The sequence below is a fragment of the Anser cygnoides genome, chromosome 35 (genome assembly GCF_040182565.1).
Source record: "Anser cygnoides isolate HZ-2024a breed goose chromosome 35, Taihu_goose_T2T_genome, whole genome shotgun sequence".
Classification (NCBI taxonomy): Eukaryota; Metazoa; Chordata; class Aves; order Anseriformes; family Anatidae; genus Anser; species Anser cygnoides.
In genome coordinates this window covers 2084673-2112209 of record NC_089907.1, presented here as the reverse complement: position 1 = coordinate 2112209, position 27537 = coordinate 2084673, and the positions used below count along the sequence as shown (strand labels likewise).

At 63.4% G+C, this 27537-nt stretch overlaps 1 protein-coding gene across 1 annotated transcript; it reads right to left on the bottom strand.

The window, feature by feature from the left end:
• Window positions 1–148: 148 nt before the first annotated feature.
• On the bottom strand, window positions 149–24955 carry DDR1 (discoidin domain receptor tyrosine kinase 1). Its single transcript, XM_066986900.1, is given in 25 exon segments — window positions 149–429; window positions 1204–1231; window positions 1858–1974; window positions 4182–4225; window positions 4228–4415; window positions 6468–6486; window positions 6489–6634; window positions 9024–9101; window positions 9103–9149; window positions 9297–9460; window positions 9573–9680; window positions 11199–11260; window positions 11262–11374; window positions 11489–11646; window positions 11978–12100; window positions 13071–13188; window positions 13190–13318; window positions 14046–14232; window positions 15152–15254; window positions 16701–16848; window positions 17515–17743; window positions 18765–18867; window positions 20151–20243; window positions 21768–21830; window positions 24883–24955. Coding segments are annotated over 23 exon segments (2637 nt in total). The 5' UTR covers window positions 20233–20243; window positions 21768–21830; window positions 24883–24955; the 3' UTR covers window positions 149–286.
• Window positions 24956–27537: the final 2582 nt, after the last annotated feature.

Genomic DNA, 27537 nt, shown 5'->3' with positions numbered 1-27537 from the left:
GGAAGAGGAGGCTGGGGGAGGAGGCCGAGCAAGGAAGAGGAGGAGGCTGAGGGAGGCAGATGAGGATGATGAGAGGACGAAGTAAGAAGGCGAGGCCCAGTGAGGAGGCCGAGCAAGGAAGAGGAGGCCGGGGAGGGAGGCCAAAAGGAAAGAGGAGGCCGGGGAGGGAGGCCAGGCGAGGAAGACGAGGCCGCGGGAGGCAGAGGAGGCCGACGGAGGAAGACGAGGCGGCGGGAGGAAGAGGAGGCGGGGCGGAGGAAGGCCCCGGGGGGGAGGCCGGGGAGGCTCAGGCCAGCCCGGCGCGGTCGCGCAGGAGGCGGTGCAGGAGGCCGAAGGACGGGCGGTCGGCGGCGTCGCGGGCCCAGCAGCGCAGCATCACCCCGTGCAGCGCCGGGGGGCAGCCGGGGGGGCGGGGCAGGTACTCCTGGGGTCACCGGGGGGTCAGAGGTCACCGGGGGGGGTCAGAGGTCACCGGGGGGGTCAGAGGTCACCGGGGGGGTCAGAGGTCACGGGGGGGTCAGAGGTCACCGGGGGGTCAGAGGTCAGCGTGGGGGGTCAGAGGTCACCGGGGGGGGTCAGAGGTCACCGGGGGGGTCAGAGGTCAGTGTGGGGGGTCAGAGGTCACCAGGGGGGTCAGAGGTCACCGGGGGGTCAGAGGTCAGCGTGGGGGGTCAGAGGTCACCAGGGGGTCAGAGGTCACCGGGGGGGTCAGAGGTCAGCGTGGGGGGTCAGAGGTCACCGGGGGGGTCAGAGGTCACCGGGGGGGGGTCAGAGGTCAGCATGGGGGGTCAGAGGTCACCGGGGGGCAGAGGTCACCGGGGGGTCAGAGGTCACCGGGGGGTCAGAGGTCAGCGTGGGGGTCAGAGGTCACCGGGGGGTCAGAGGTCACGGGGGAGGTCAGAGGTCACGGGGGGGGCAGAGGTCACGGGGGAGGTCAGAGGTCGCCGGGGGCGTCACGGGTCATGGGGGAGGGACGGGGAGGCCGTGAGAGGTAATTCCGGGGGCTCCCGGTGCCCTCCCGGTATGCCCCAGTTGCTTCCCAGTCCCTCCCAGTTGCTTCCCAGTCCCTCCCAGTAGCCCTTCGTTCCCCCCAGAGTCCTCCCAGTGACCTCCATCATCCTCCCAGCCTCCTCCCAGTCCCTCCCAGCGCCTCCCAGCCTCCTCCCAGTCTCTCCAAGTGCCCTCCCAGTGCCCTCCAGCCTCCTCCCAGTCCCTCCCAGTGCCTCCCAGCCTCCTCCCAATCCCTCCCAGTGCCCTTCCAGCCTCCTCCCAGTGCCTCCCAGTGCCCTCCAGCCTCCTCCCAGTCCCTCCCAGTGCCCTCCAGCCCCCTCCCAATCCCTCCCAGTCCCCTCCCAGTGCCTTCCAGCCTCCTCCCAATCCCTCCCAGTGCCCTCCAGCCTCCTCCCAATCCCTCCCAGTCCCCTCCCAGTGCCTCCCAGCCTCCTCCCAGTCCCTCCCAGTGCCCTCCAGCCTCCTCCCAGTCCCTCCCAGTGCCTCCCAGTCCCCTCCCAGTGCCCTCCAGCCTCCTCCCAATCCCTCCCAGTGCCCTCCAGCCCCCTCCCAATCCCTCCCAGTCCCCTCCCAGTGCCTCCCAGCCTCCTCCCAGTCCCTCCCAGTGCCCTCCAGCCTCCTCCCAGTCCCTCCCAGTGCCTCCCAGTCCCTCCCAGTGCCTCCCAGTCCCCTCCCAGTCCCTCCCAGCCTCCCCCCAGTCCCCTCCCAGTCCCTCCCAGTCCCCTCCCAGCCCCTCCCCTCCCAGTCCCTCCCAGTGCCTCCCAGTCCCTCCCAGCCCCCCAGTCCCCTCCCAGCGCCTCCCAGCGCCCACCTGGCGGCCCTGGGCGCGGAAGTGGTGCCCGGCGCGTTGGCGATGACCTGCTCGTCGCTCAGGCGCCCGTAGGGCTGCTCGCGGCACCGCGTCAGCACCTCCCACAGCGTCACCCCGAAAGCCCAGGCGTCGCTGGCCGGGGTGAAGGTCCCCTGGAAAGGGGGCGGGGACAAACGTGGACACGCCCCCCCCCCGGACACGCCCACCCAAGCCCCGCCCCCCCCCCCCCCCCGGCAGCCAATCCCCGAGCCGCAGCCAAAATTCGCCGAGCTCCGCCCGGTTGGGTCACGGTTCCCCCTAAATCCCCTTAACTGCGCCCAAAATGTCCCAGGTACTTCCGTGCTCCCAAATCCCCTTCGCTCTGCCCAAGCCGGACCCAAATCCCCGTTATCTGGCCCCAAATCCCCTTCACTCTGCCCAGTCCTGCCCCAAATCCCGTTATCTGGCCCCAAATCCCCTTCACTCTGCCCAAGCCGGACCCAAATCCCGTTATCTGGCCCCAAATCCCCTTAACTCTGCCCAGTCCTGCCCCAAATCCCGTTATCTGGCCCCAAATCCCCTTCACTCTGCCCAAGCTGGACCCAAATCCCGTTATCTGGCCCCAAATCCCCTTCACTCTGCCCAGCCCTGCCCCAAATCCCGTTATCTGGCCCCAAATCCCCTTCAATCTGCCCAAGCCGGACCCAAATCCCGTTATCTGGCCCCAAATCCCCTTCACTCTGCCCAGTCCTGCCCCAAATCCTGTTATCTGGCCCCAAATCCCCTTCACTCTGCCCAAAGTTACCCTAACCCCCATTATCTGCCCCCAAACCCCCTTAACTCTTCCCAAAGTTACCCTAACTCCCATTATCTACCCCGAAATCCCCTTAACTCTACCCAATCCTCCCCGAAACCCCCTTAACTCTTCCCAAAGTTACCCTAACCCCCATTGTCTACCCCCAAATCCCCTTAACTCTGCCCAAACCCCCGTTATCTTCCTCGAAATCCCCTTAACTCTACCCAACGTCACCCTAACCCCCGTTACCTACCCCAAAACCCCCTCCACCCTACCCAATCCTCCCCGAAACCCCCTTAACTCTTCCCAAACTCCCCCTTGCCCCCTCCCGCACCCCATTAACCCTTCCCAAGCCACCCCGGCCCCCATTATCTGCCCCCAAATCCCCTTAACTCTGCCCAATCCCACCCAAACCCCCGTTATCTTCCCCCAAATCCCCTTAACTCTGCCCCAAACCCCCATTATCTGTCCCCAAGCCCCCTTAACCCTTCCCTAATCCCACCCCAACCCCCTTTATCGTCCCCCAAATCCCCTTAACTCTGCCCCCAACCCCTGTTATCTGTCCCCAAATCCCCTTAACTCTTCCCAAATCCCACCCAAACCCCTGTTACCTTCCCCCAAATCCCCTTAAGTCTGCCCCAACCCCCGTTATCTTCCCCCAAATCCCCTTAACTCTACCCAATCCTCCCCAAAACCCCTTAACTCTTCCCAAAGTTACCCTAACCCCCATTGTCTACCCCCAAATCCCCTTAACTCTGCCCCAACCCCCGTTATCTTCCCCCAAATCCCCTTAACTCTACCCAACGTCACCCTAACCCCCGTTACCTACCCCAAAACCCCCTCCACCCTACCCAATCCTCCCCGAAACCCCCTTAACTCTTCCCAAACTCCCCTCGCCCCCCTCCCGCACCCCAATAACCCTTCCCAAGCCACCCTGGCCCCCATTATCTGCCCCCAAATCCCCTTAACTCTACCCAATCCCCCCACAAATCCCCTTAACTCTGCCCCAACCCCCGTTATCTTCCCCCAAATCCCCTTAGCTCTGCCCCAACCCCCGTTATCTTCCCCCAGATCCCCTTAACTCTGCCCCAACCCCCCGTTATCTTCCCCCAAATCCCCTTAACTCTGCCCAATCCCAAACAAACTCCCATTATCTTCCCCAAATCCCCTTAACTCTGCCCCAACCCCCGTTATCTTCCCCCAAATCCCCTTAACTCTGCCCGATCCCACCCAAACCCCCGTTATCTTCCCCGAAATCCCCTTAACTCTACCCAACGTCACCCTAACCCCCATTACCTACCCCAAAACCCCTTAACTCTACCCAATCCTCCCCGAAACCCCCTTAACTCTTCCCAAAGTTACCCTAACCCCCATTGTCTACCCCCAAATCCCCTTAACTCTGCCCAAACCCCCGTTATCTTCCTCGAAATCCCCTTAACTCTACCCAACGTCACCCTAACCCCCATTACCTACCCCAAAACCCCCTCCACCCTACCCAGTCCTCCCCGAAACCCCCTTAACTCTTCCCAAACTCCCCCCTCGCCCCCCTCCCGCCCCCCGTTGACCCTTCCCACAGCCCGCTACCATCAGGATGCACTCCCAGGCCATCCAGCGGATGGGCAGCAGGCGCGGCCGCGCACGCGGTAGTAGTCGGCGGCGTAGAGGTGGCGGCTCATGCCGAAGTCGGCCACCTTGACGGTGAAGCCGTCGCCCACCAGGCAGTTGCGCGTGGCCAGGTCGCGGTGCACGAAGTTGAGCCCCGCCAGGAAGCGCATCCCCGAGGCGATCTGCGCCCCGACGTGGAGCAGGGTGCCCAGGCTGGGCCAAAGGGGGGGCGTGGTGAGAGGTGGGAGGGGCTAACGTGGGCGTGGTCAAAGGGGGAGGGGTCATTGGGGTGTGGTTAGAGGGGGTGTGGTCAATGGGGGGTAGGGTAAGGGACGGAGGGTGGTCAGGGTGAGGTGTAGCCAGAGGGGGTGTGGTCACATGGGGGTGTGGTCACGTGGGTGTGGTCAATGGGGGGCGTGGTCAGAGGTGGGAGGGGCTAATGGGGGCGTGGTCAAAGGGGGAGGGGCCATTGGGGGCATGGTTGGAGGGGATGTGGTCAATGGGGGGAACGGTAAGGGAGGGAAGGGGTCCGGGAGAGGCATAGTCGGAGGTGGAGTGGTCACACGGGGGTGTGGTCACGTGGGTGTGGTCAATGGGGGGCGTGGTCAGAGGTGGGAGGGGCTAATGTGGGCGTGGTCAAAGGGGAGGGGCCATTGGGGGCGTGGTTGGAGGGGGTGTGGTCAATGGGGGGTAGGGTAAGGGAGGGAGGGGTCAGGGGAGAGGTGTGTAGCCGGAGGGGGTGTGGTCACATGGGGGTGTGGTCACTTGGGTGTGGTCAATGGGGGGCGTGGTCAGAGGTGGGAGGGGCTAATGGGGGCGTGGTCAAAGGGAGGGGCCATTGGGGGCGTGGTTGGAGGGGGTGTGGTCAATGGGGGGTACGGTAAGGGAAGGAGAGGGGTCAGAGAGAGGTGTAGTCGGAGGGGGCGTGGTTAACGGGGGCGTGGTCAGAGTGTGGGAGGGGCTAATGGGGGCGTGGTCAAAGGGGGAGGGGTCATTGGGGGGCGTGGTTGGAGGGGGTGTGGTCAATGGGGGGTACGGTAAGGGAAGGAGAGGGGTCAGGGAGAGGTGTAGTCGGAGGGGGCGTGGTCAACGGGGGCGTGGTCAGAGGTGGGAGGGGCTAATGGGGGCGTGGTCAAAGGGGAGGGGCCATGGGGGCGTGGTTGGAGGGGTGTGGTCAATGGGGGCGTGGTAAGGGAGGGAGGGGGCCCGGGAGGGAGGGGTAAAGGAGGGAGGAGGTCAGGGATGGGCGTGGTCAGAGGGGGCGTGGTCAATGAGGGGGCGTGGTCAGGAAGGGTGGGGTCAGGGAGGGGCGTGGCCAGAGAGGGCGGGGTCGTGGAGGGGCGGGGTTACGGGGAATGGGGGTGTGGGGATGGGGAGGGGCTGAAGGGAAGGGGAGTGGGGCTAGAGTAAAGGGGGCGGGGCTAAAGTAAAGGGGAGGGGCTAAAGTAAAGGGGGAGGGGCTAAAGTAAAGGGGGCGGGGCTAAAACAAAGGGGGCGGGGCTAAAGTAAAGGGGGAGGGGCTAAAGTAAAGGGGCGGGGCTAAAGTAAAGGGGGCGGGGCCAAAGTAAAGGGGGTGGGGCTAAAGTAAAGGGGTGGGGCTAAAGTAAAGGGGGCGGGGCTAAAGTAAAGGGGGCGGGGCTAAAGGGAGGGGAGGAGCCAAAGGGTTGGGGTGTAAAGGGAAGGGGAGGGGCTAAAGTGAAGGGGGAGGGGCTTACGGAAAGGGGCGTGGCTAAAGTGAAGGAGGCGTGGCTAAAGGGAGGGCGTGGCTAAAGGGAAGGGGCGTGGCTAAAGGAGGGCGTGGCTAAAGGGAAGGGGCGTGGCTAAAGTGAAGGAGGCGTGGCTAAAGGGAGGGGGCGTGGCTAAAGGGAGGGGGCGTGGCTAAAGGGAAGGGGCGTGGCTAAAGGAAGGAGGCGTGGCTAAAGGGAGGGGGCGTGGCTAAAGTGAAGGAGGCGTGGCTAAAGGGAGGGGGCGTGGCTAAAGGGAAGGGGCGTGGCTAAAGGGAGGGGCGTGGCTAAAGGGAAGGGGCGTGGCTAAAGGGAAGGGGCGTGGCTAAAGGGAGGGGGCGTGGCTAAAGGGAGGGGGCGTGGCTAAAGGGAGGGGGGCGTGGCTAAAGGGAAGGGGCGTGGCTGGATTTAAAGGGGCAGCACCCAGCGGGGCGGCACCGTAGGGGGGTGGGAGCCGGGAGGGGGCGCGGTCTGGGGGGGCGTGGCTTATAAGGGGCGTGGCCCCAGTAGGGGGCGTGGTCTGCGAGGGGGCGTGTCCCACCTGAGGGCGGGGCCGCGGGGCCCCCCAGGAACTGGTGCAGGTCGCCGTGCTCCATGTACTCGGTGATGATGCAGAGCGGCCCCGCCCCCGCGCACACCCCCAGCAGCCGCACGATGTTGGGGTCCCGCAGGCGCCCCAGGGTGCGCGCCTCCTGCAGGAAGTCCCGCCTGCGCCCACCGGGGACCCCGGGGGGGGTGGTGAGACCCCCTTCCACCTGGTATCCCCCCTATTTCACCCCCCATTGCACCCCTTGCACCCCAATACCCCCCCATTGCATCCCATTACCCCCCATTACCCCCATTACTCCCCATTACCCCCTACACCCCATTACCCCCCTTACACCCCATTACCCCCCCCCATGCACCCCATTACCCCCATTTCCCCCCATTCCCCCCTTGCCCCCAATTGCCCCTCCATTACCCCACTTACGCCCCATTACCCCCCCCTACACCCCATTACCCCCCACACCCCATTACCCCCCCATTACCCCCATTTCCCCCATCACTTCACCATTACCCCCTCTTGCACCCCCATTTCACCCCCATTACCCCCCCATTACACCCCATTACCCCCCCTTACACCCCATTACTCCCCCATTACCCCCTTTACCCCCCATTTCACCCCATTAGCCCCCCATTTCACCCCATTAGCCCCCCATTAGCCCCCCATTGCACCCCATTACCCCCAATTACCCCCCTTTCCCCCATTACCCCCCAGTTAGCCCCCATTACCCCCCCATAGCTCCCCCAATGCACCCCATTACCCCCCATTACCCCCAATTACACCCCTTGCACCCCATTACCCCCATTACACCCCATTACCCCCCCATTAGCCCCCTTAACCCCCCATCGTACCCCATTACTCCCCATTACTCCCCCATTATACCCCAATTACCCCCCATTACCCCCCCATTGCCCCCCCATTGCCCCCCCATTACTCCCCATAACCCCCATTGCCCCCCCATTGCCCCCCTTTCCCCCCATTACCCCCCATTTTGCCTAATTACCCCCCATTACCCCCAGTTACCCCCCATTACCCCATTTAAACCCCCACTACTCCCCATGTACCCCCCCATTACCCCCCATTCCCCTCCCATTACCCCCCCCCCACTACTCCCCATTACCCCCCTTACCCCCCAATTACCCCCTATTTTGCCTAATTATCCCCCCAGTACCCCCAAATTACCCCCCCCCTTACCCCCCCCCCCGTTACCCCCAATTACCCCCCATTTTGCCTAATTACCCCCCATTACCCCCAGTTACCCCCCCATTACCCCATTTAAACCCCCACTACTCCCCATTACCCCCCCATTACCCCCCATTCCCCTCCCATTACCCCCCACTACTCCCCATTACCCCCCTTACCCCCCAATTACCCCCTATTTTGCCTAATTATCCCCCCATTACCCCCAAATTACCCCCCTTACCCCCCCATTACCCCCAATTACCCCCCATTTTGCCTAATTACCCCCCATTACTCCCAGTTACCCCCCCATTACCCCATTTAAACCCCCACTACTCCCCATTACCCCCCATTACCCCCCATTCCCCTCCCATTACCCCCCACTACTCCCCATTACCCCCCTTACTCCCCCTTACCCCCCATTTTGCCTAATTATCCCCCCATTACCCCCAAATTACCTCCCCATTACCCCCCATTACCCCCCCCTTACCCCCCATTTTGCCTAATTACCCCCCATTACCCCCCAATTACCTCCCCATTACCCCCCCCCTTACCCCCCCTTACCCCCCTATTTTGCCTAATTATCCCCCCCATTACCCCCAAATTACCCCCCATTACCCCCCCATTACCCCCAATTACCCCCCATTTTGCCTAATTACCCCCCATTACTCCCAGTTACCCCCCCATTACCCCATTTAAACCCCCATTACCCCCCATTACCTCCCTAATTACCCCCCATTACCCTCCCATTACCCCCCCCACTACTCCCCATTACCCCCCCTTACTCCCCCTTACCCCCCATTTTGCCTAATTACCCCCCATTACCCCCAATTACCTCCCCATTACCCCCCCCTTTCCCCCCCCATTACCCCCCATTTTGCCTAATTACCCCCCATTACCCCCCATTACCTCCCCATTACCCCCCCTTTCCCCCCTTACCCCCCATTTTGCCTAATTACCCCCATTACCCCCAATTACCTCCCCATTACCCCCCTTACCCCCCCCATTACCCCCCATTTTGCCTAATTACCCCCCATTACCCCCAATTACCTCCCCATTACCCCCTTACCCCCCAATTACCCCCTATTTTGCCTAATTATCCCCCCATTACCCCAAAATTACCCCCCCTTACCCCCCATTACCCCCAGTTACCCCCCATTACCCCAATTACCCCCCCATTATCCCCCCATCCCCCCCATTGCCCCCCCTCACCCCCCACCCACCCCCCCCACCCCCCCCATTACTCTCCCCATAGCCCCCCCACATCACCCCCCGCCCCCCGGGGGTGCCCCCCCCATGCCCCCACCATGCCCCCCCCCCCCCCCCCATGCCCCCCCATGTCCCCCCCCCGTGCCCCCCCCCCCCCCCCCCCACCTGGCGTTCTTGGTGGCGTCGGGGCGCAGCACCTTGACGGCCACCAGCAGGGGGCGCCCCCGGGGCAGGTCGGGGGGCGGGCGAGGGGGGCAGCGCCTGGGGGTCCTCCACCTCGCACAGCAGCACCTGGGGGGGGGGGCGGGGCCTCAGGGGGGCGTGGCCTCGGCGTGGGGGCGTGGCCTCGGTGTGGGGGCGTGGCCTCGGCGTGGGGGGCGTGGCCTCCGTGGGGCGTGGCCTCCGTGGGGGCGTGGCTTGCGGGGGGGCGTGGCTTACCTCTCCGAACTGCCCCTCCCCCAGCTTCTCCCGGAAGCGCAGGCGGCGGCGGGGGAAGGCGGGGAGGGTGGGGCTGGGGGCGGGGCCGGGGGCGGGGCCAGCCAGGGAGTAGGCGGAGCCTCCGGTGACGTCAGCCTCGGCGTAGGCCCCGGCCCCGCCCATTCCTGTAAGGGGGGGGGGGGTCAGAGTGGGCGGGGCTTCCCCCGGAAGGGGGCGTGGCCAGCCGCGGAGGTGGGCGGGGGCCGAAAGGGGGCGTGGATTCCTCCCCTCCCTTACCGTCCGTGTTGATTGGCTTGGCCCCGTCGGGCGGGGCGCGGGCGAGGCCTCCCATTGGCTGGGCGTAGGTGGCCAGCAGCAGGCGATAGGCCGGGTTGGCCAGGGGCGCTGCAGGGGGCGGGGCCAGGTGAGGGGGCGTGGCCAGGTGAGGGGGCGGGGCCATCCTGTCCCTCTCCCTCCCTCCCTCTCCCTCTCCCCTCCCTCACCCCTCCCCTCCTTCTCTTCCTTCCCTCCCCCCGTGGTCTCCCTCCCTCTCCCCCCTCTCCCCTCCCTCCCGCCGTCTCTCCCCTGCTCTGCCCGTCTGTCTCCGGGGGCTCCCTCCAGCTCCCCACCCATCTCCCCATCCCTCCCTCTCCCCTTCTCTCCCTCCCTCCCTCCCTCCATTTCCCCACCATCTCTCCACCACCTCCCCACCATCTCCCTATCTCCCACCATCTCCCCATCCCATCATCCATCTCCCCACCCATCCTCCCACCTCCCCACCACCTCCCCACCATCCTCCCATCTCCCCACCATCCATCCCACCATCTCCCCATCCATCCTCCCACCTCTCCACCAACCTCCCCACCATCTCCCCACCATCTCCCTGTCCATCCCTCCCACCTCCCCACCATCTCCCCATCTCCCCACCCATCCCACCATCTCCCCACCATCCTCCCACCTCCCCACCATCCATCCCACCATCTCCCCATCCATCCTTCCACCTCTCCCCACCCATCCTCCCATCTCCCTCCCACGTCCCCACCATCTCCCCCACCATCCTCCCATCTCCCCACCCATCCTCCCATCTCCCCACCCATCCTCTCCCCACCCATCCTCCCACCAGCCCACCATCTCCCCACCAGCCCACCATCTCCCCACCCATCCTCCCATCTCCCCACCATCTCCCCACCCATCCTCCCATCTCTCCACCATCTCCCCATCCATCCTCCCATCTCCCCGTCCCTCCCACCATCTCCCCATCCATCCTCCCACCTCACCATCTCCCCACCATCTCCCCACCATCTCCCCATCCATCCTCCCACCTCCCCACCATCTCCCCATCCCAACATCCATCTCCCTACCCATCCTCCCACCTCCCCGCCATCTCCCCACTCATCCCACCATCTCCCCACCATCTCCCCATCCATCCCACCATCTTCCCATCCATCCCACCATCTCCCCACCATCTCCCCATCTCCCCATCTTCCCACCTCTCCACCATCTCCCCACCCATCCTCCCATCTCCCACCATCTCCCCATCCCACCATCTCCCCATCCATCCTCCCACCTCCCCACCATCCATCCCACCACCTCCCCATCCACCCTCCCACCTCCCCACCATCTCCCCTCCATCCTCCCCACCTCCCCACCATCTCCCCATCCATCCTCCCATCTTCCCACCTTCTCCCCACCACCTCCCCACCACCCCACCATCTCCCCACCATCTCCCCACCATCTCCCCACCATCTCCCCATCTCCCCATCCACCTCCCCACCATCTCCCCACCATCTCCCCATCTCCCCACCACCTCCCCACCACTTCCCCACCATCTCCCCACCATCCTCCCACCTCCCCACCACCTCCCCCCACCCTTCCTCCACCCCCCCCCCCCCACCCTCACCCTCCTCCTCCTCCTCACCATGCCCGGGGGCGCCGGGGGCGGCGCCGGCCGCGTGGGCTCCTGGTACTCCCCTGCCCGGGGGGGATGCGCTCGTAGCGGGGGGTCCCCGGCCCGCCCCCGTGGCGTTGTTGATGACCACGGTGTCACCGGGCACCGAGAGCTGCACCCGCAGCTCGTCCTCCGAGGGGCGCCGCTGCGCCTACGGGTGCCGCCTCCAGTTGCCCACCGGTCCCTCCCAGTCCCTCCCAGTACCCCTCTGGTACTGGGGGGGGTGCTCCCAGTTTGCCCCATTCCCCCCCCCCACCCCGCTCACCTTCCCCAGGATCTTCCTCCAGTGCTGCCGCCAGAGGATGAGGATGATGACGGCCAATAGGAGCAGGATGATGGCCACCAGGCAGCCAATCAGGATGGAGGCGGGGCTGTGGTCGGCCTTGGCCACCGGTTGGCCTGCCCTGGGCTCCCCGGGGACCCCTGCGGGAGGGGGCGGTGGGCGGGGCCACACCAGAGCCACGCCTCCTTAATCCCCATCCCTTTAATCCCCACCACCCTTAACCCCCACCCCTTAATCCCCACCCCCTTAATCCCCACCCCCTTAATCCCCACCCCTTTAATCCCCACCCCTTTAGTCCCCACCCCCTTAATCCCCACCCCCTTATCCCCACCCCCCTTAATCCCTGCCCCATTAATCCCCACCCATTTAATCCCCAATCCCCACCCCCTTAATCCCCACCCCCTTAATCCCACCCCCTTAATCCCTTAATCCCCGCCCATTTAAGCCCCGCCCCCTCAAGCCCCGCCCTACCTGGGGTGGTGCCGTTGGTGGCCGTGTCCCAGGGGTCCTCCGGGACGCCCCCGTTCTCCAGGGAGGGGTCCGGGGGGGCGGCCGGGGGCCACCCGCTGGCGCCCAGCCCCTCCTCCACCACCTCTGCGGGAGGAGAGCCCCACGGGACGTCAACGGGGGGGGGGGCAATGGGGGGGGCGTGGCCGGGACCCCCGAGTCATTGAGCAATCGGTCTTCTCATTGGCCAACACCCAACGGCCAACCAATGACCCACCATCCAACCAAGGACCCCAACACCCAACCGATGACCCCAAAACCCAACCGATGACCCCAAAACCCAACCAATGACCTCATCGCCCAACCGATGACCCCAACACCCAACCAATGACCCCAAAACCTCAACCGATGACCCCATTGACCAACCAATGACCCCCTTGTCCAACCAATGACCCGACCACCCAACCAACGACCCCACCACCCACCCAACATCCCCACCACCCACCACCCAACCAACGACCCCACCACCCACCCAACATGCCCACCACCCAACCAACCACCCCATAATCCAACCAGTGACCCCACCACCCAACCAAAGACCCCATCACCCAACCAATGACCCCAAAACCCAACCAACCACCCCATTACCCAGCCAACCACCCCATAATCCAACCGATGACCCCACCGCCCACCCAATGACCTCATCATCTCACCAATGTCCCCATCATCCCACCAATGTCCCCACCACCCAACCAATGACCCCATAATCCAACCAGTGACCCCGCCACCCAACCAATGACCCTACTGTCCAACCAATGACCCCATTGACCAACCAATGACCCCACCACCCAACCAATGACCCCATAATCCAACCAGTGACCCCACCACCCAACCAATGACCCCATAATCCAACCAGTGACCCTATTGTCCAACCAGTGACCCCATAATCCAACCAGTGACCCCACCACCCAACCAATGACCCCACTGTCCACCCAACGACCCCATTGTCCCCCCATTGACCCCACCGTCCACCCTGCCACCCCACACCCCGCTGGGATTACCCCCAGCCCCCCCCCCGGCATCTCCTCAGGCCCCACCCCGCGCGCCGAGGACCCACCCGAGACGAAGGAGATCTCGCTGAAGAGCATCCACTCCCCGGCGAAGAAGAAGTGGCACTGGATGAAGCGGGCCTGGCGCCCCCCCAGGGGGACGGTGACCGAGCGGGCCCGGGGGTCCCTGAGGGCCCCCCCCCGGGCTGTGGGTGGCCGGGGTGGGGTCCCAGGGGGCGGCCAGGCTGCGCTTGAAGCGGCATGCCACCTCGGCGAAGACGCTCACCCCCCGCGCCTGCATGTTGTTGCAGTGCACCTGGGGGCACCCAAGGTGGGGGGGGGGGGGGGCCGTCAGGTCCCCGGGGGGGTCCCATGGGGTCCCGGGGGCACCCGGGGGGGGTCCCCCGTGAGGACCTGGGGCACCCATTGGTCCCACCTCCCCCAGGAACACCACTGCCGTTGGTCCCGTAATCCCCTGGATCACCGCTGCCCGCGTCGCCGTGGCCCCGATCCCATTGTCCACTGCCCTAATCCCATCATCTCCTGCCCCAATCCCATAATTCCTGCCCCAATCCCATTGTCTCCTGTCCCAATCCCACCCCTCCAGCTCCAATCCCACCTCCCACCCCAGTCCCACCATCCCCTGCCCCACCATCACCCCAATCCCACCCCCCCAGCCCCCAATCCCACCACCCCTTCCCACCGTCATCCCCATCCCGTCATCCACTGCCCTACCATCACCCTAATCCCACCCCTTCCCGCCCCAATCCCACCATCCCGTGCCCCACCATCACCCCAATCCCGCTCCCCTCCCAATCCCACCTCCTCACCCCAATCCCATCACCCTAATCCCCCCACCTCCCACCCTAATCCCACCCCCTCACCCCAATCCCACCGCCCCCTGCCCCACCATCACCCTAATCCCATCACCTCCCACCCCAATCCCACCCCCCCAGCCCTAATCCCACCACCCCCCGCCCTAATCCCGCCCCCCACCCCCTAATCCCGCCCCCGCTCCACCCTCCCAGCATGCTGCGGGGCACCTGCATGGCGCGGAAGGCTCGGGGCCGCTCGAACTCGAACTCGAGCTCCAGGCGGGGCCGGGGGCCGGGGGGCCGCCGCCAGCCCACGTAGTCGTAGCCGGGCCACAAGCGCCGCTCGCGGCTGCGGGCGAAGTCGTCCAGCCCCAGCACCCCGTCCGCCAGCTGCCCCAGCCCCCCAAAAAGCAGCCTGGGGACACCGGGGGGGGCACCCCCGTCACCCCCAGGGCACCCCCGGGTCGGGGAGACCCCCCCTGACACCCGATGGGACCCCAAGAGGGACACCCGGATATGGGGGTGACCCCATAACACCCGTTGGGACTCCAGCAGGGACATTTGGGGACCCCAAAAAGGATACCTGGGAACAGGGGTGACCCCATCCCACCCATTGGGACCCCAAAAGGGACATTCGGGGACCCCGAAAGGGACACCCAGATATGGGGGTGACCCCATAACACCCATTGGGACCCCAAAAGGGACGCTTGGGGACCCCACCAGGGACATTTGGGGGCCCCACAAAGGACACCCAGATGGGGGTGACCCCATCCCACCCATTGGAACCCCAAAAGGGACATCTGGGGACCCCGCCAGGGGCACCCAATGTGGGGGTGCCCCCATCCCACCCAGTTGAAGCCTGCTTGGGGACAGTTTGGGGACACTTGGGGGATGGTTTGGGGACATTTGGGGGCAGTTTGGGGACACTGGGGATGGTTTAGGGACACCTTGGGTTAGCCAAGGCTGGCTGAGGACACTTGGGAACAGTTTGGGGACACTTGGGGACAATTTGGGGACACCTGGGGACAATCTAGGGACACTGGGGATGTACTGGGGGCCCCTTGGGGACAATTTAGGGACACTGGGGATGGTTTGGGGACCCTTGAGGATGTTTTGGGGACACTGGAGGATGGCTTGGGGACCCTTGGGGACAATTTGGGGACACTTGGGGACAATTTGGGGACACTGGGGACAACTTGAGGACCACTCGGGACACCCGGAGGGGACCCAGGGGCACTTTGGGGCCGCTTTGGGGCCGCTTTGGGGCCAGACTTATGGGACCGGGGTGGGAGTGGGGGGTCCCTGGGGACATTTGGGGACATTTAGGGACTCACGGGCCGGCGCTGTCACCGTCGTAGGTGGAGTCGTTGAGGACGACGGGCGCGGGGCCGAGGGCCATGACGTGTCCCCGCGGCGCCGTGTAGGACAGGAGCCCGGCTGGGGACGGGGACACGTCACCGCGGGGCCACCACGGGGGCGGGGGGGTGGGGACACGGGGACAGGGGAGCCCTGGGGACACCCAGCGGGGTGGGGGGACATGGGGGGAGGGGGTGGCATCGGGTGGCGTGGGGTGGCATGGGGTGACATCGGGTGGTGTAGGGTGACACAGGGTGACAAGGGGTGACCCCAGGTGACCCAAGGTGACCCGAGGTGACACAGGGTGGCCCGGGGTGGCCCGAGGTGACCCGGGTGACACAGGGTGACACAGGGGGTCTCGGGGTGGCACGAGGTGACCTGGGGTGACCCAAGGTGACCTGAGGTGACCCAGGGTGACATGGGGTGACACAGGGTGACACGACATGATACAGGGTGACCCAGGGTGACCCGGGGTGACCTGAGGTGACATGAGGTGACCCAGGGTGACATGAGGTGACACGAGGTGACCCAGGGTGACACAGGGTGACCCGGGGTGACCTGAGGGACCCACAGTGACCTGAGGTGACCCAGGGTGACATGGGGTGACCCAGGGTGACCCGAGGTGACACAGGGTGACCCAGGGTGACCCAGGGTGACCTGAGGTGACACAGGGTGACACGAGGTGACATGGGGTGACCCAGGGTGACCTGAGGTAAGCTGGGGTGACACAAGGTGACATGTGGTGACCTGAAGTGACACAGGGTGACCTGAGGTGACGTGAGGTGACCCAGGGTGGCATGGGGTGACCCGAGGTGACATGGGGTGACACAAGTTGACACGGGGTGACATGGGGTGACCCAGGATGACACGAGGTGACCCAGGGTGACATGGGGTGACATGGGGTGACCCGAGGTGACATGAGGTGACCCGAGGTGACACAGGGTGACCCAGGGTGGCGCGGGTGACATGGGGTGACATGGGGTGACCTGGGGTGACCCGAGGTGACATGAGGTGACATGAGGTGCTCCGAGGTGACCTGAGCTAACCCGGGGTGACCCGGGGTGACATGAGGTGACACAAGGTGACACGGGGTGACATGGGGTGACACAAGGTGACTCGAGGTGACCCAGGGTGACATGGGGTGACCCGAGGTGACATGAGGTGACCCGAGGTGACACAGGGTGTCCCAGGGTGACCCAGGGTGGCATGGGGTGACATGGGGTGACCTGGGGTGACCCAGGTGACATGAGGTGACACAGGGTGACCCGAGGTGACCCGAGGTGACACAGGGTGGCCCAGGGTGACCCAGGGTGGCACGGGTGACCCGAGGTGACATGAGGTGACACGGGGTGACCCGAGGTGACCTGAGGTGACACAGGGTGGCCCAGGGTGACCCAGAGTGGCACGGGTGACCCGAGGTGGCCCCAGGTGACCCGGGGTGACCCGAGGTGACACGGGGTGACACGAGGTGACATGGGGTGACCCGAGGTGACCCGAGGTGACACGGGGTGACGCGGTGGCACTGACCGTCCCAGGGGCAGCCGTAGAGCTCGAGGCGCAGGCAGACGCTCATGGCACGGGGGGCCCGGGGGTAGACGCGCAGCGCCCGCGCCACCGGGGGGGGGGCCAGGTCCTTCAGCACCACCCCCGCCGGGTCCTCGTTGCCCCCGATCTCCTGCGGCAACGGCGGCCACAAGGTCCCCGAGGTGGCCACAAGGGCCCCGAGGTGGCCGCAAGACCCCCGAGGTGGCCCCAAAATCCCAAAGGTGGCCCCAAGGCCCCCATGGTGGCCCCAAAATCCCCCGAACGCCCCAATGTGTCCCCAAATCCCAAAGGTGTCCCCAAATCCCAAAGGTGTTCCCAAACCCCAGTGGTGTCCCCAAGACCCCCAAGGTGTCCCCAAGACCCCCAAGGTGTCCCCAAATCCCAGTGGTGTCCCCAAGGTCCCCAAAATGTCCCCAAAGCCACAATATATCCCCAAGACCCTTGAGGTGTCCCCAGAATCCCCCAAATGCCCCAATGTGTCCCCAAATCCCCAAGGTGTCCCCAAATCCCAAAGGTGTCCCCAAGGTCCCCAGGGTGTCCCTAAGACCCTGAGGGTGTCCCCAAGGTCCCCAGGCTGTCCCCAAGGTCCCCATGGTGCCCTCAGAGTGTCCCCAAGTTCCCCCGTGTCACCTCCCCACCCCCACATCCCCAAGGTCCCCCCGTGCCACCCACATCCCCACGGTGTCCTCAGTGTCCCCAATGTCCCCAACGTCCCCGATGTCCCCGACGTCCCCGATGTCCCCGACGTCCCCAATGTCCCCGATGTCCCCAATGTCCCCGATGTCCCCAGTGTCACCTCGGTGCCCCAGCGGTCGCGCCATCGCAGCCAGCGGCGCCGGTCGCGGCTGTAGCGCAGGCGGTAGGCGCGGGCGAACTCCCGGCCGTGTCCCCCCGCGTGGCGTCCCTGTGTCCCCACCAGTGTCACCAGGTGCAGGCGGCCCAGGTCCACCTCCAGGAACTCCTCCTCGGCCGGGAACACTGGGCCCGCGGGGCACCACGCGCCGTCCCCGTCGCTGCGGCCCAGCCTGGGGACACGGGGGACGTCTTGGGGACATCGGGGTTGGGGACACGTGGGGATGTCCTAGGGGAATGGGGACACTGGGGATGGGGACATCTTGGGGACACGGGGACGTCTTGGGGACATTGGGGTTGGGGGCACATGGGGATGTCCTGGGGGAATGGGGACACCGGGGATGGGGACGTCTTGGGGACACGGGGACGTCTTGGGGACATCGGGGTTGGGGACACGTGGGGGACATGGGGACACCCTGGGGGACATGGGGACACGGGGGATTGGGGACATGTGGGGACTTGGGGACCTCTTGGGGACATTGGGGATGGGACACGTGGGGATGTCCTAGGGGAATGGGGACACCGGGGATGGGGACATCTTGGGGACACGGGGACGTCTTGGGGACACGGGGACGTCTTGGGGACATCGGGGATGGGGACACGTGGGGATGTCCGAGGGGAATGGGGACACCAGGGATGGGGACATCTTGGGGACACGGGGACGTCTTGGGGACATCGGGGTTGGGGGCACATGGGGATGTCCTGGGGAATGGGGACACCGGGGATGGGGACGTCTTGGGGACACGGGGACGTCTTGGGGACATCGGGGTTGGGGACACGTGGGGGACATGGGGACACCTTGGGGACACCAGGGATGGGGGACATGCGGGGGGTACGGGGACATCTTGGGGACGTGGGGTCACCCGGGGACACGGGGACACCTGGGGACATGGGGACATTGTGGGGTCACCTGGGGACATGGGGACACCTGGGGACAGGGAGATTCCCAGGGGGACAGAGGGACATGGGGACACCCAGGGCATCACGGGGCAGTGCTGGGTGTGGGCACTGGTCCATACTGGTCCATACTGGGGCTCCCTGGCTATGGTGAGCAGCGCCAGCTCCGGGACGGGGACCCCGCGGTGACACTGGGGACCCCACGGGGACATTGGGGACAAAATGGGGACAACGGGGAGGGGCCGCTATGCGGGGCGCCGGGCCGTACTGGGTTGTACTGGTGCATACTGGGCTCACCGGCCGTGGCGGGCGGCGGTGGAGTCGGACCAGGCGCTGGAGGCCGAGAGGCGGCTGTCGGGGATGGAGCCGTCCTCCATGCCCAGCGCGAAGCGGCAGCGGCCTGGGGGACGTATAGGGGACGTATAGGGGACGTATAGGGGACGTATGGGGGACATGGGGGACACGGGGGACATATGGGGACGTAGGGGGGACATATAGGGACGTAGGGGGGACATAGGGGACATGGGGATGTGGGGGGACACGGGGACGTTGGGGACAGAGGGGACATGGGGTCGTATAGGGGACATAGGGGACACGGGGACGTATAGGGAGACGGGGACGTATGGGGGACATAGGGGACACGGGGACGTATGGGAGACATAGGGGACACGGGGACATATAGGGGACACGGGGACGTATGGGGACAGAGGGTACACGGGGGACATAGGAGACATGGGGATGTGGGGGGGACATGGGGACGTATAGGGGACATAGGGGACACAGGGATGTATAGGGGACATGGGGACATAAGGGGGACATAGGGGACACGGGGGACATATGGGGACGTAGGGGGGACATAGGGGACATGTGGATGTGGGGGGACACGGGGACGTATAGGGGACATAGGGACACGGGGACGTACAGGGGACATGGGGACATATGGGGGACATAGGGGATACAGGGGCGTATGGGGACATATGGGGACATAGGGGACAGAGGGACGTTGGGGACAGAGGGACACGCGCACGACGGTCAGAGGGGACACCCACGCGGCCCCTATATACGACTTACACGTCCCCTATAGACCGCCAGCTCCACAGGGCTCCTGCCCTGCGTGGGTCCCACGGTGCCCCTATAGCCCCCCTGGAGCCCTCCCGCCCTATAGGGTCCCTATAGGGGAACCACAGCCCCCTGTACCCCCTACCCGCCCCCTAGAGCCCTCCCACCCTATAGGGGCCCTATAGGGGACCCACAACCCCCTGTACCCCCTACTCACCCCCTATAGTCCTTCCACCCTATAGGGACCCTATATATGGGACCCACAGCCCCCTGTAACCCCCCACCCACCCCCTATAGTTCTCCCACCCTATAGGGACCCTATAGGGGGACCTACAACCCCGTGTACCCCCTACCCACCCCCTACAGCCCTCCCATCCCATATGGGCGCTATAGGGGACCCGCGGCACACAGAGCCCCTATACACCCTATAGGGGACCCAGAGCCCGTAACGCCCCTATATACCCCTATAGGGGACCCACAGCCCACGGGACCCCCTCCCACCCCTACACCCCCCCCGACCCCATACACCCCATAGGGCCCAGCGCCCCCACGCCCCCTATAGCCCCCCGTGGCCCCTATAGCCCCCTATAGCCCCCTATGGCCCCTATAGGGCCGGGGTCTCACCCAGGTCCAGGTGCAGCCCGGCCCCCGCCCGGGCCCCCGCCGCCAGCAGCAGGAGGGGGAGGGGCAGCGGGAGGCCCCCCATGGCCCTGGCACCTGGGTGGGGACAACTGGGGTCACTGGGAGCACTGGGAGGGGGGCTGGGGACACTGGGGGGGGGCACTGGGAGCAATGGGAGGGGGCTGGGAGGGGACTGGGAGGACTGGGAGGACTGGGAGGGGGGCTGGGAGCACTGGGAGGGGGCTGGGAGGGGGGCTGGGAGGGGACTGGGAGCACTGGGAGGGGGACTGGGGGCTTTGGGAGGGGCTTGGGGGCACTGGGAGGGGCACTGGGAGGGAACTAGGAGGACTGGGAGGGGACTGGGAGCACTGGGAGGGAGCTGGGAGGGGACTGGGAGGGGGCTGGGAGGGAATTGGGAGCACAGGGAGAGGGGATGGGTGCGCTGGGAGGGGGCTGGGAGTGCACTGGGAGCAATGGGAGGGGGACTGGGAGGAGACTGGGAGGACTGGGAGGGGACTGGGAGCACTGGAGGGGGCTGGGAGGGGACTGGGAGGGGGCTGGGAGCACTGGGAGGGGGGGCTGGGGGCTTTGGGAGGGGCCTGGGGGGCACTGGGAGGGGCACTGGGAGGGAACTGGGAGGACTGGGAGGGGGCTGGGAGGGGACTGGGAGCACTGGGAGGGGGCTGGGAGGGGACTGGGAGGGGGCTGGGAGCACTGGGAGGGGGGCCTGGGGGCTTTGGGAGGGGCCTGGGGGCACTGGGAGGGGCACTGGGAGGGAACTGGGAGGACTGGGAGGGGGCTGGGAGGGGACTGGGAGCACTGGGAGGGAACTGGGAGCAGCGGGAGGGCCCCCAGTGCCCCCACCCCCCCAGCACCTGCTCCCACAATGCACTGCTGGAATGCGCCCCCCCCTCCCCCAGCTGTGGCTGATGGGAAACGGCAGCTGGGGGGGGGGGGCATCACCCCCCCCGACACGTGACGTCATGTCATGACATACGACATGTGACGACACACCACGACATACAACGACGTGACGACATGTCGTGACACGTGACATCATCATGACACACCACGACACGCGACATGTCGTGACATGTGATAACACGCCATGACACACCACGACACGCTACGACATGTCGTGACATGCGACGGCACCATGACACGCTACGACATGTGACACACGACATCGGGACACATCGTGACATGCTACATGTCGCGACACGTGACAACACATAACAATATATCACGACATACTACGACGCGTTGTGACATGCGACAACACGCCGTGGCACATCACAACATGCTACGACACGTCGTGACGCACATCGTGACCTATCGTGACATGCTACGACATGTATGACATGTGACATACACGCCATGACACGTGACGACGTGCTGCATGTCGTGACACGCGACAACACACCATGACATATCACGCCACGCTACGACATGTCACGACACACGACAACACCACGACACATCACGACACGCTACAACATGTCGTGACATACGACGACACGCCACGACACGTGACGACACGCTGCATGTCGTGACACGTGACGACACGCCACGACGCATCGCGACACGCCACGACATGTGGTGACACGCGACGACACGCACCTCGGGCCGGATCCTGCGGCGGCCTCTCCCCCGGGGTCGGCCAGGCGGCGCCTATGGGAGCACCTATAGGGACCTATGGGGCGCTATAGGGGCCCCCCGACGGCCCTATAGGGTCCCCCCCCCCCACCCCCCCATGGCCCTATAGGTGCTATAGGGGCTCCTCCCCCCCCCGATGGCCCTACAGGGGCCCTGCCGACGGCCCTATAGGTGCTATAGGGGCCCTACCGATGACCCTATAGGGGCCCTTCTGATGACCCTATAGGTGCTATAGGGACCCTATAGATGCCTGGCTTGGTGTATACGTAGACGCGTGCACACGTATAGGCCCCGATCTGCACACAGGGGCACGTATGGGGATGTATATAGCACGTACAGAGACCCCCCTACACCGTGCGCCTCCATACGTGCCCCTATGTCCATAACGTAGCTCACGGGCACGTATACGCCCCCGCTTATGTATATATGGCCCCCTATAGAAACACGTGCTCACGTGTACGTGCGTGTGGACGTATAGGTGTACAAGTACACGCGGTCCCCTATATAGTCACACGCACCTATACGTTTATATAGGTGTGTGTTCACCGGGGTACATGGGCTCGCACCCTATACACACCCATATAGACACGTATATGGTCACGAATCAAATGAGGTGCAGTATAGATTCCCTGTGAACGTATATATATGTTCCTCTATTACATGTATAAGTGCATTTACATATAGATGAACGTATATATTTATGTATGCATTGGACCACTGCCCCTATACGTGTATATATGTGCACGTATATACACAGAAACACTATATATAATGTAAATATGGCACAGTATGGGCCATAATCCTATATGTACGGCACCTATACGAGTACGTATAGAGGGGTGTGGGTAAAGGGACGTATAGATTTCCCGGAGCTCCTACACAAATCTATACAGCCCCACGTAACGGCTTCAGCTGATCCTATAGGCGCCCTATACGTCCTTCATAGGGTGTGCAGAGAGGGGCAATGTGCTCTATAGGTGCCCCGTGGCTATACGGCCCCCGTGTCCATAGGGTAAACACCGTATGCAGAGGGGGAGGAGAGGCTGTGGGGTTAGAGCCTATAGATCTATAGGTGCCCGAGGAGCTGCAGAAGCTATATGGCGCCGTACGGCAGGAGCCTATAGGGCCGTGGGGGGCTATAGGGAGGCCGTAGGCAGGCGGCTATAGGGGTGGGTGGGGAAGGAGCTCCCTATAGGGTTGGGGGGGGGCTATAGGTGCCGCTAGAGGGGGCTGTATAGAACCTATAGGGCTGGCTTGTGCTGGAGGGGGGGGCAAAAACTGCTCTGAGACCCCCAAAAATGCCCCAAAATACCCCAAAATGCCCCCAAAATGCCCCAAAATACCCCAAAACAACCCCAAAATGCCCCAAAACCACCCCAAAATGACCCTAAATCCCCTGAACCCCCCCAAAAATGCCCCCAATTCCCTCCAAAATATCCAAAATATCCCCAAAATGCCCCCAAATACCCCAAACAACCCCAAAATACCCCAAAATGCCCCAGAACAACCCCAAAATGCCCAAAAACCACCCCAAAAATGACCCTAAATCCCCTGAACACTCCCAAAAATGCCCCCAATTCCCCCAAAACATCCCCAAACACCCCAAATACCCCAAAACCACCCCAAATGACCCGAAATCCCCTGAACACTCCTAAAACATGCTCCCCACCTCTCAAAACAACCCCAAAAATACCCCAAAACGCCCAAATGCTCCAAAACATCCCCCAAACACCCCAAATGCTCCCAAAACCACTCCCAAAATGAACCTCCCTTCTCTAAATGCACCCCCCTTCTATTCCCCCCAAATACCCCAAAACATCACCAAAATGCCCCCAAATACCCCAAAATACCCCAAAATGCCCCCAAATACCCCCAAAATGCCCCAAAATGCCCCCAGAACAACCTCCAAAAATGCCCCAAAACCACCCCAAAATGCCCCTGCTTAAATCCCCCTGAACCCCCCCCCCCCCCAAAATTCCCCCAATTTCCCCCAAATACCCCCAAAATACCCCAGTGCCGCCCCCCCCCCCCGCCCTCTCCCAGTGCCTCCCAGTTGCCCCCCAGTGCCTCCCAGTTCCCCCCAGTGCCCTCATGGTGCGTCCCAGTTGCCCCCCAGTTTGACTCAGTGCCCTCCCAGTTCCCCCCAGTAACTCCCAGTGCCCCCCAGTGCCCCCATGGTGCCTCTCAGTTGCCCCCCAGTGCCTCCCAGTGAGTCCCAGTTGCCCCCCAGTGCCTCCCAGTGTGACCCAGTGCCTCTCAGTTTCTTCCCAGTGCCCCCAGTGACTCCCAGTGCCTCCCAGTTGCTGCCCAGTGCCTCCAGTTGCTGCCCAGTTCCCCCAGTGCCCCCCCAGTGCCTCCCAGTGCCCTCCCAGTGCCCCCAGTGCCCTTCCAGTTACCCCCCAGTGTGACCCAGTGTCCCCCGGTGCCCTCCCAGTTGCCCGCCAGTGTGACCCAGTGTCCACCTATGCCTCCCAGTTCCCCCCAGTGCCTCCCAGTTCCCCCAATACACCCCCACTGCCTCCTAGTGCCTCCCAGTTGCCCCCCAGTGCCGCCCAGTGCCCTCCCAGTGTCCCCCGGTGTGACCCAGTGCCCCCCAGTGCCCTCCCAGTTGCCCCCCAGTGACTCCCAGTGCCCCCCAGTACAACCTCTCTGCCTCCCAGTGCCTCCCAGTGATTCCCAGTGCCTCCCAGTGCCCTCCCAGTTCCCCCCAGTGCCCCCCAGTGCCCTCCCAGTGCCTCCCAGTTGTCCCCCAGTGTCCCCCAGTACACCCCCACTGCCTCCCAGTGCCTCCCAGTTGCCTCCCAGTTCCCCCAGTGCCTCCCAGTGCCCCCCAGTGCCTCCCAGTGCCCCCCAGTGTCCCCCAGTACACCCCCACTGCCTCCCAGTGCCTCCCAGTTGCCCCCCAGTGTCCCCCAGTACACTCCCACTGCCTCCCAGTGCCTCCCAGTTGCCCCCCAGTGCCTCCCAGTGCCCTCCCAGTTGCCCCCCACTGCCCCCCAGTGCCCTCCCAGTTCCCCCCACTGCCCCCCACTGCCCCCCAGTGCCCTCCCAGTGCCCCCCAGTGCCCCCCAGTGCCCACCTCTCTCCTCCTCGCCTCCTCCTCGCCGCAGCCCCCGGCTCCTGGATCCTCCCCCCCCCGCTCCCCCCTCCCCTCCCCCCTCCCCCTCCCCTCCCTCCCCCCCCCCCCCCAGGGGGCGGGGGTGCCGCAAGGGGGCTTGGGAGCCCGGCGCGTGGGTGCCCTATGGGGGGGCCCCCGGGGACCCCCCCCCGGGGACCCCCCCCCAAAATAATTGGGGGGGGGGACCCCCCAAGCTCCACCCCCCCCTACAAAAAAAATCCACTTTTGGGGGGGCCTCGAAACGGATTTTTTGGGGTTTTTTTTAGGGGGGGGGCCCCGGAGCACCCCCCCCCCCAAAAAAAAAAGCGAATTTTGGGGTCCCCAAAATCTCCCCTTTTTTGGGGGGGGAGCCCCTCAAAATTAAAAAAAAAAAAGGTCCCTCGAAAATCCCTTTTCCCGCCTTTTTTTTGGGGGGGAGCCTCGAAACTCCCATTTGGACCCCTAAAAACCGCGTTTTTGGGCAACCTCGAAACCTTTTTTTTTTGGGGGGGGGGGGCTGAAAACACCTTTTTGGGGACGTTTGACCCCAATTTTTGGACCCCTCAACCCCAAAATTTTGGGGGCGCCCTTGAAACTCTTTTTTTTGGGGGCTCCCCAAGACTACCCCAAAACCCTATTTTTGGGGGGAAATCACGCTTTTTTGGGGCACCTTGAAACTCTTTTTTGGGGTTTCCCCAAAAGTCCCCCAAAACCCTATTTTTGGGGGAATATAGCGCTTTTTTGGGGCACCTCAAAACTCTTTTTGGGGGTTCCCCGCAAAACTCCCCCAAAACCCTATTTTTGGGGGAATATAGCATTTTTTGGGGCACCTTGAAACTCATTTTTGGGGTTTCCCCCCAAAACTCCCCCGAAACCCTAATTTTGGGGGGATATCATGCTTTTTTGGGGGACCTTGAAACTCTTTTTTTGGGGTTCCCCCAAAACTCCCCCAAAACCCTAATTTTGGGGGGATATCATGCTTTTTTGGGGGACCTTGAAACTCATTTTTGGGGTTCCCCCAAAACTCCCCCAAAACCCTATTTTTGGGGGAATATAGTGCTTTTTGGGGCACCTCGAAACTCTTTTTTGGGGTTCCCCAAAACTCCCCCAAAACCCTATTTTTGGGGGGATATATTGCTTTTTTGGGGCACCTCGAAACTCTTTTTTTGGGGTTCCCCAAAACTCCCCCAAAACCCTATTTTTGGGGGGGGATATCACGATTTTTCGGGGCACCTCGAAACTCATTTTTGGGGTTTCCCCAAAACTCCCCCGAAACCCTATTTTTGGGGGGATATATTGCTTTTTTGGGGCACCTCGAAACTCTTTTTTGGGGTTTCCCCAAAACTCCCCCAAAACCCTATTTTTTGGGGGATATATTGCTTTTTTGGGGCAGCCTCGAAACTCTCTTTTTGGGGTTTCCCCCAAAACCCTATTTTTGGGGGGGATATAGTGCATTTTTGGGGCACCTTGAAACCACCTTTTTCTGGGGGAACCCCTCATTTTTGGGGTTCCCCCAAAACTCCCCCAAAACCCTATTTTTGGGGGAATATAGCGCTTTTTTGGGGCACCTCGAAACTCTTTTTTGGGGTTCCCCCAAAACTCCCCCAAAACCCTATTTTTTTGGGGAAAAATAGCGCTTTTTGGGGGGGCACCTTGAAACCCCTTTTCCCTCATTTTTGGGGTCCCCCCAGATTTTCCCTTTTTTGGGGACGCTCGAAACCACTTTTAGCGGCCCTAAAATCCCCATTTTTGCCCCCCCCCCCAATTTGGGGGTCCCCTTGGAACTTCTTTTTGGGGTGATCCCCTTGAAAATACCTTTGGGGGGGTTCCTCGAAACTGCTTTTTTTTGGGGGGGAAATCCCGAAAACCGCCCTTTTTGGGGGCCCCCGGAAAACCCTTTGCCCCCCCCCCCCCCGCAACAGCTGCCCTGGGGGGGGCGCTCCCATTTTGGGTGCCAGCGCCCTGCCCGGGCAGGCCGGGGTGGGTGGGGTCCCAAAAATTTGGGGGGGGGGGCTCCAGGCGCCTGCCCCCCCCCCCCCTCTTGGCACCCCCCCCTTTTCGCGTGGCTGAGCGATGACCGCACGTCTGGGGGGGCTAAAAATACCCGGGGGGGGGGGACAAATAGGATGTGCCCCCCCCCTTTGTGTCACCTCCCCCTCTCTTTGTCCCCCCCTTCCTTTTTGCGCCCCCCCCTTTGTGTCCCCCCCCCCCCAACAGCTGTCGGGGGGTGGGGGGGGGCAACAGCTGCAGGGGGGGAACAGCTGGGGGGGGATGGGAAGGGGGGGGGGAAATTCCAGCTTTTGGAGTCGCTCTCACACCGATTTGCCTCAATTTCTCCGCTTTTAGGGCGCTTTTGGTCCATTATTTGCAGTTTTTTCCCCGTTATTAGCGCGTATTCCCCATTATTAGCCGTTATTTGCCCATTATTAGCAGTTATTTATCTAAAATTAGCAGTTATTTCCCCATTATTAGCAGTTATTCCCCGTTATTAGCAGTTATTCCCCGTTATTTGCAGTTATTGCCCATTATTAGCCGTTATTTCTCTAAAATTAGCAGTTATTTCCCCGTTATTAGCAGTTATTGCCCATTATTAGCCGTTATTTCTCTAAAATTAGCAGTTATTTCCCCGTTATTAGC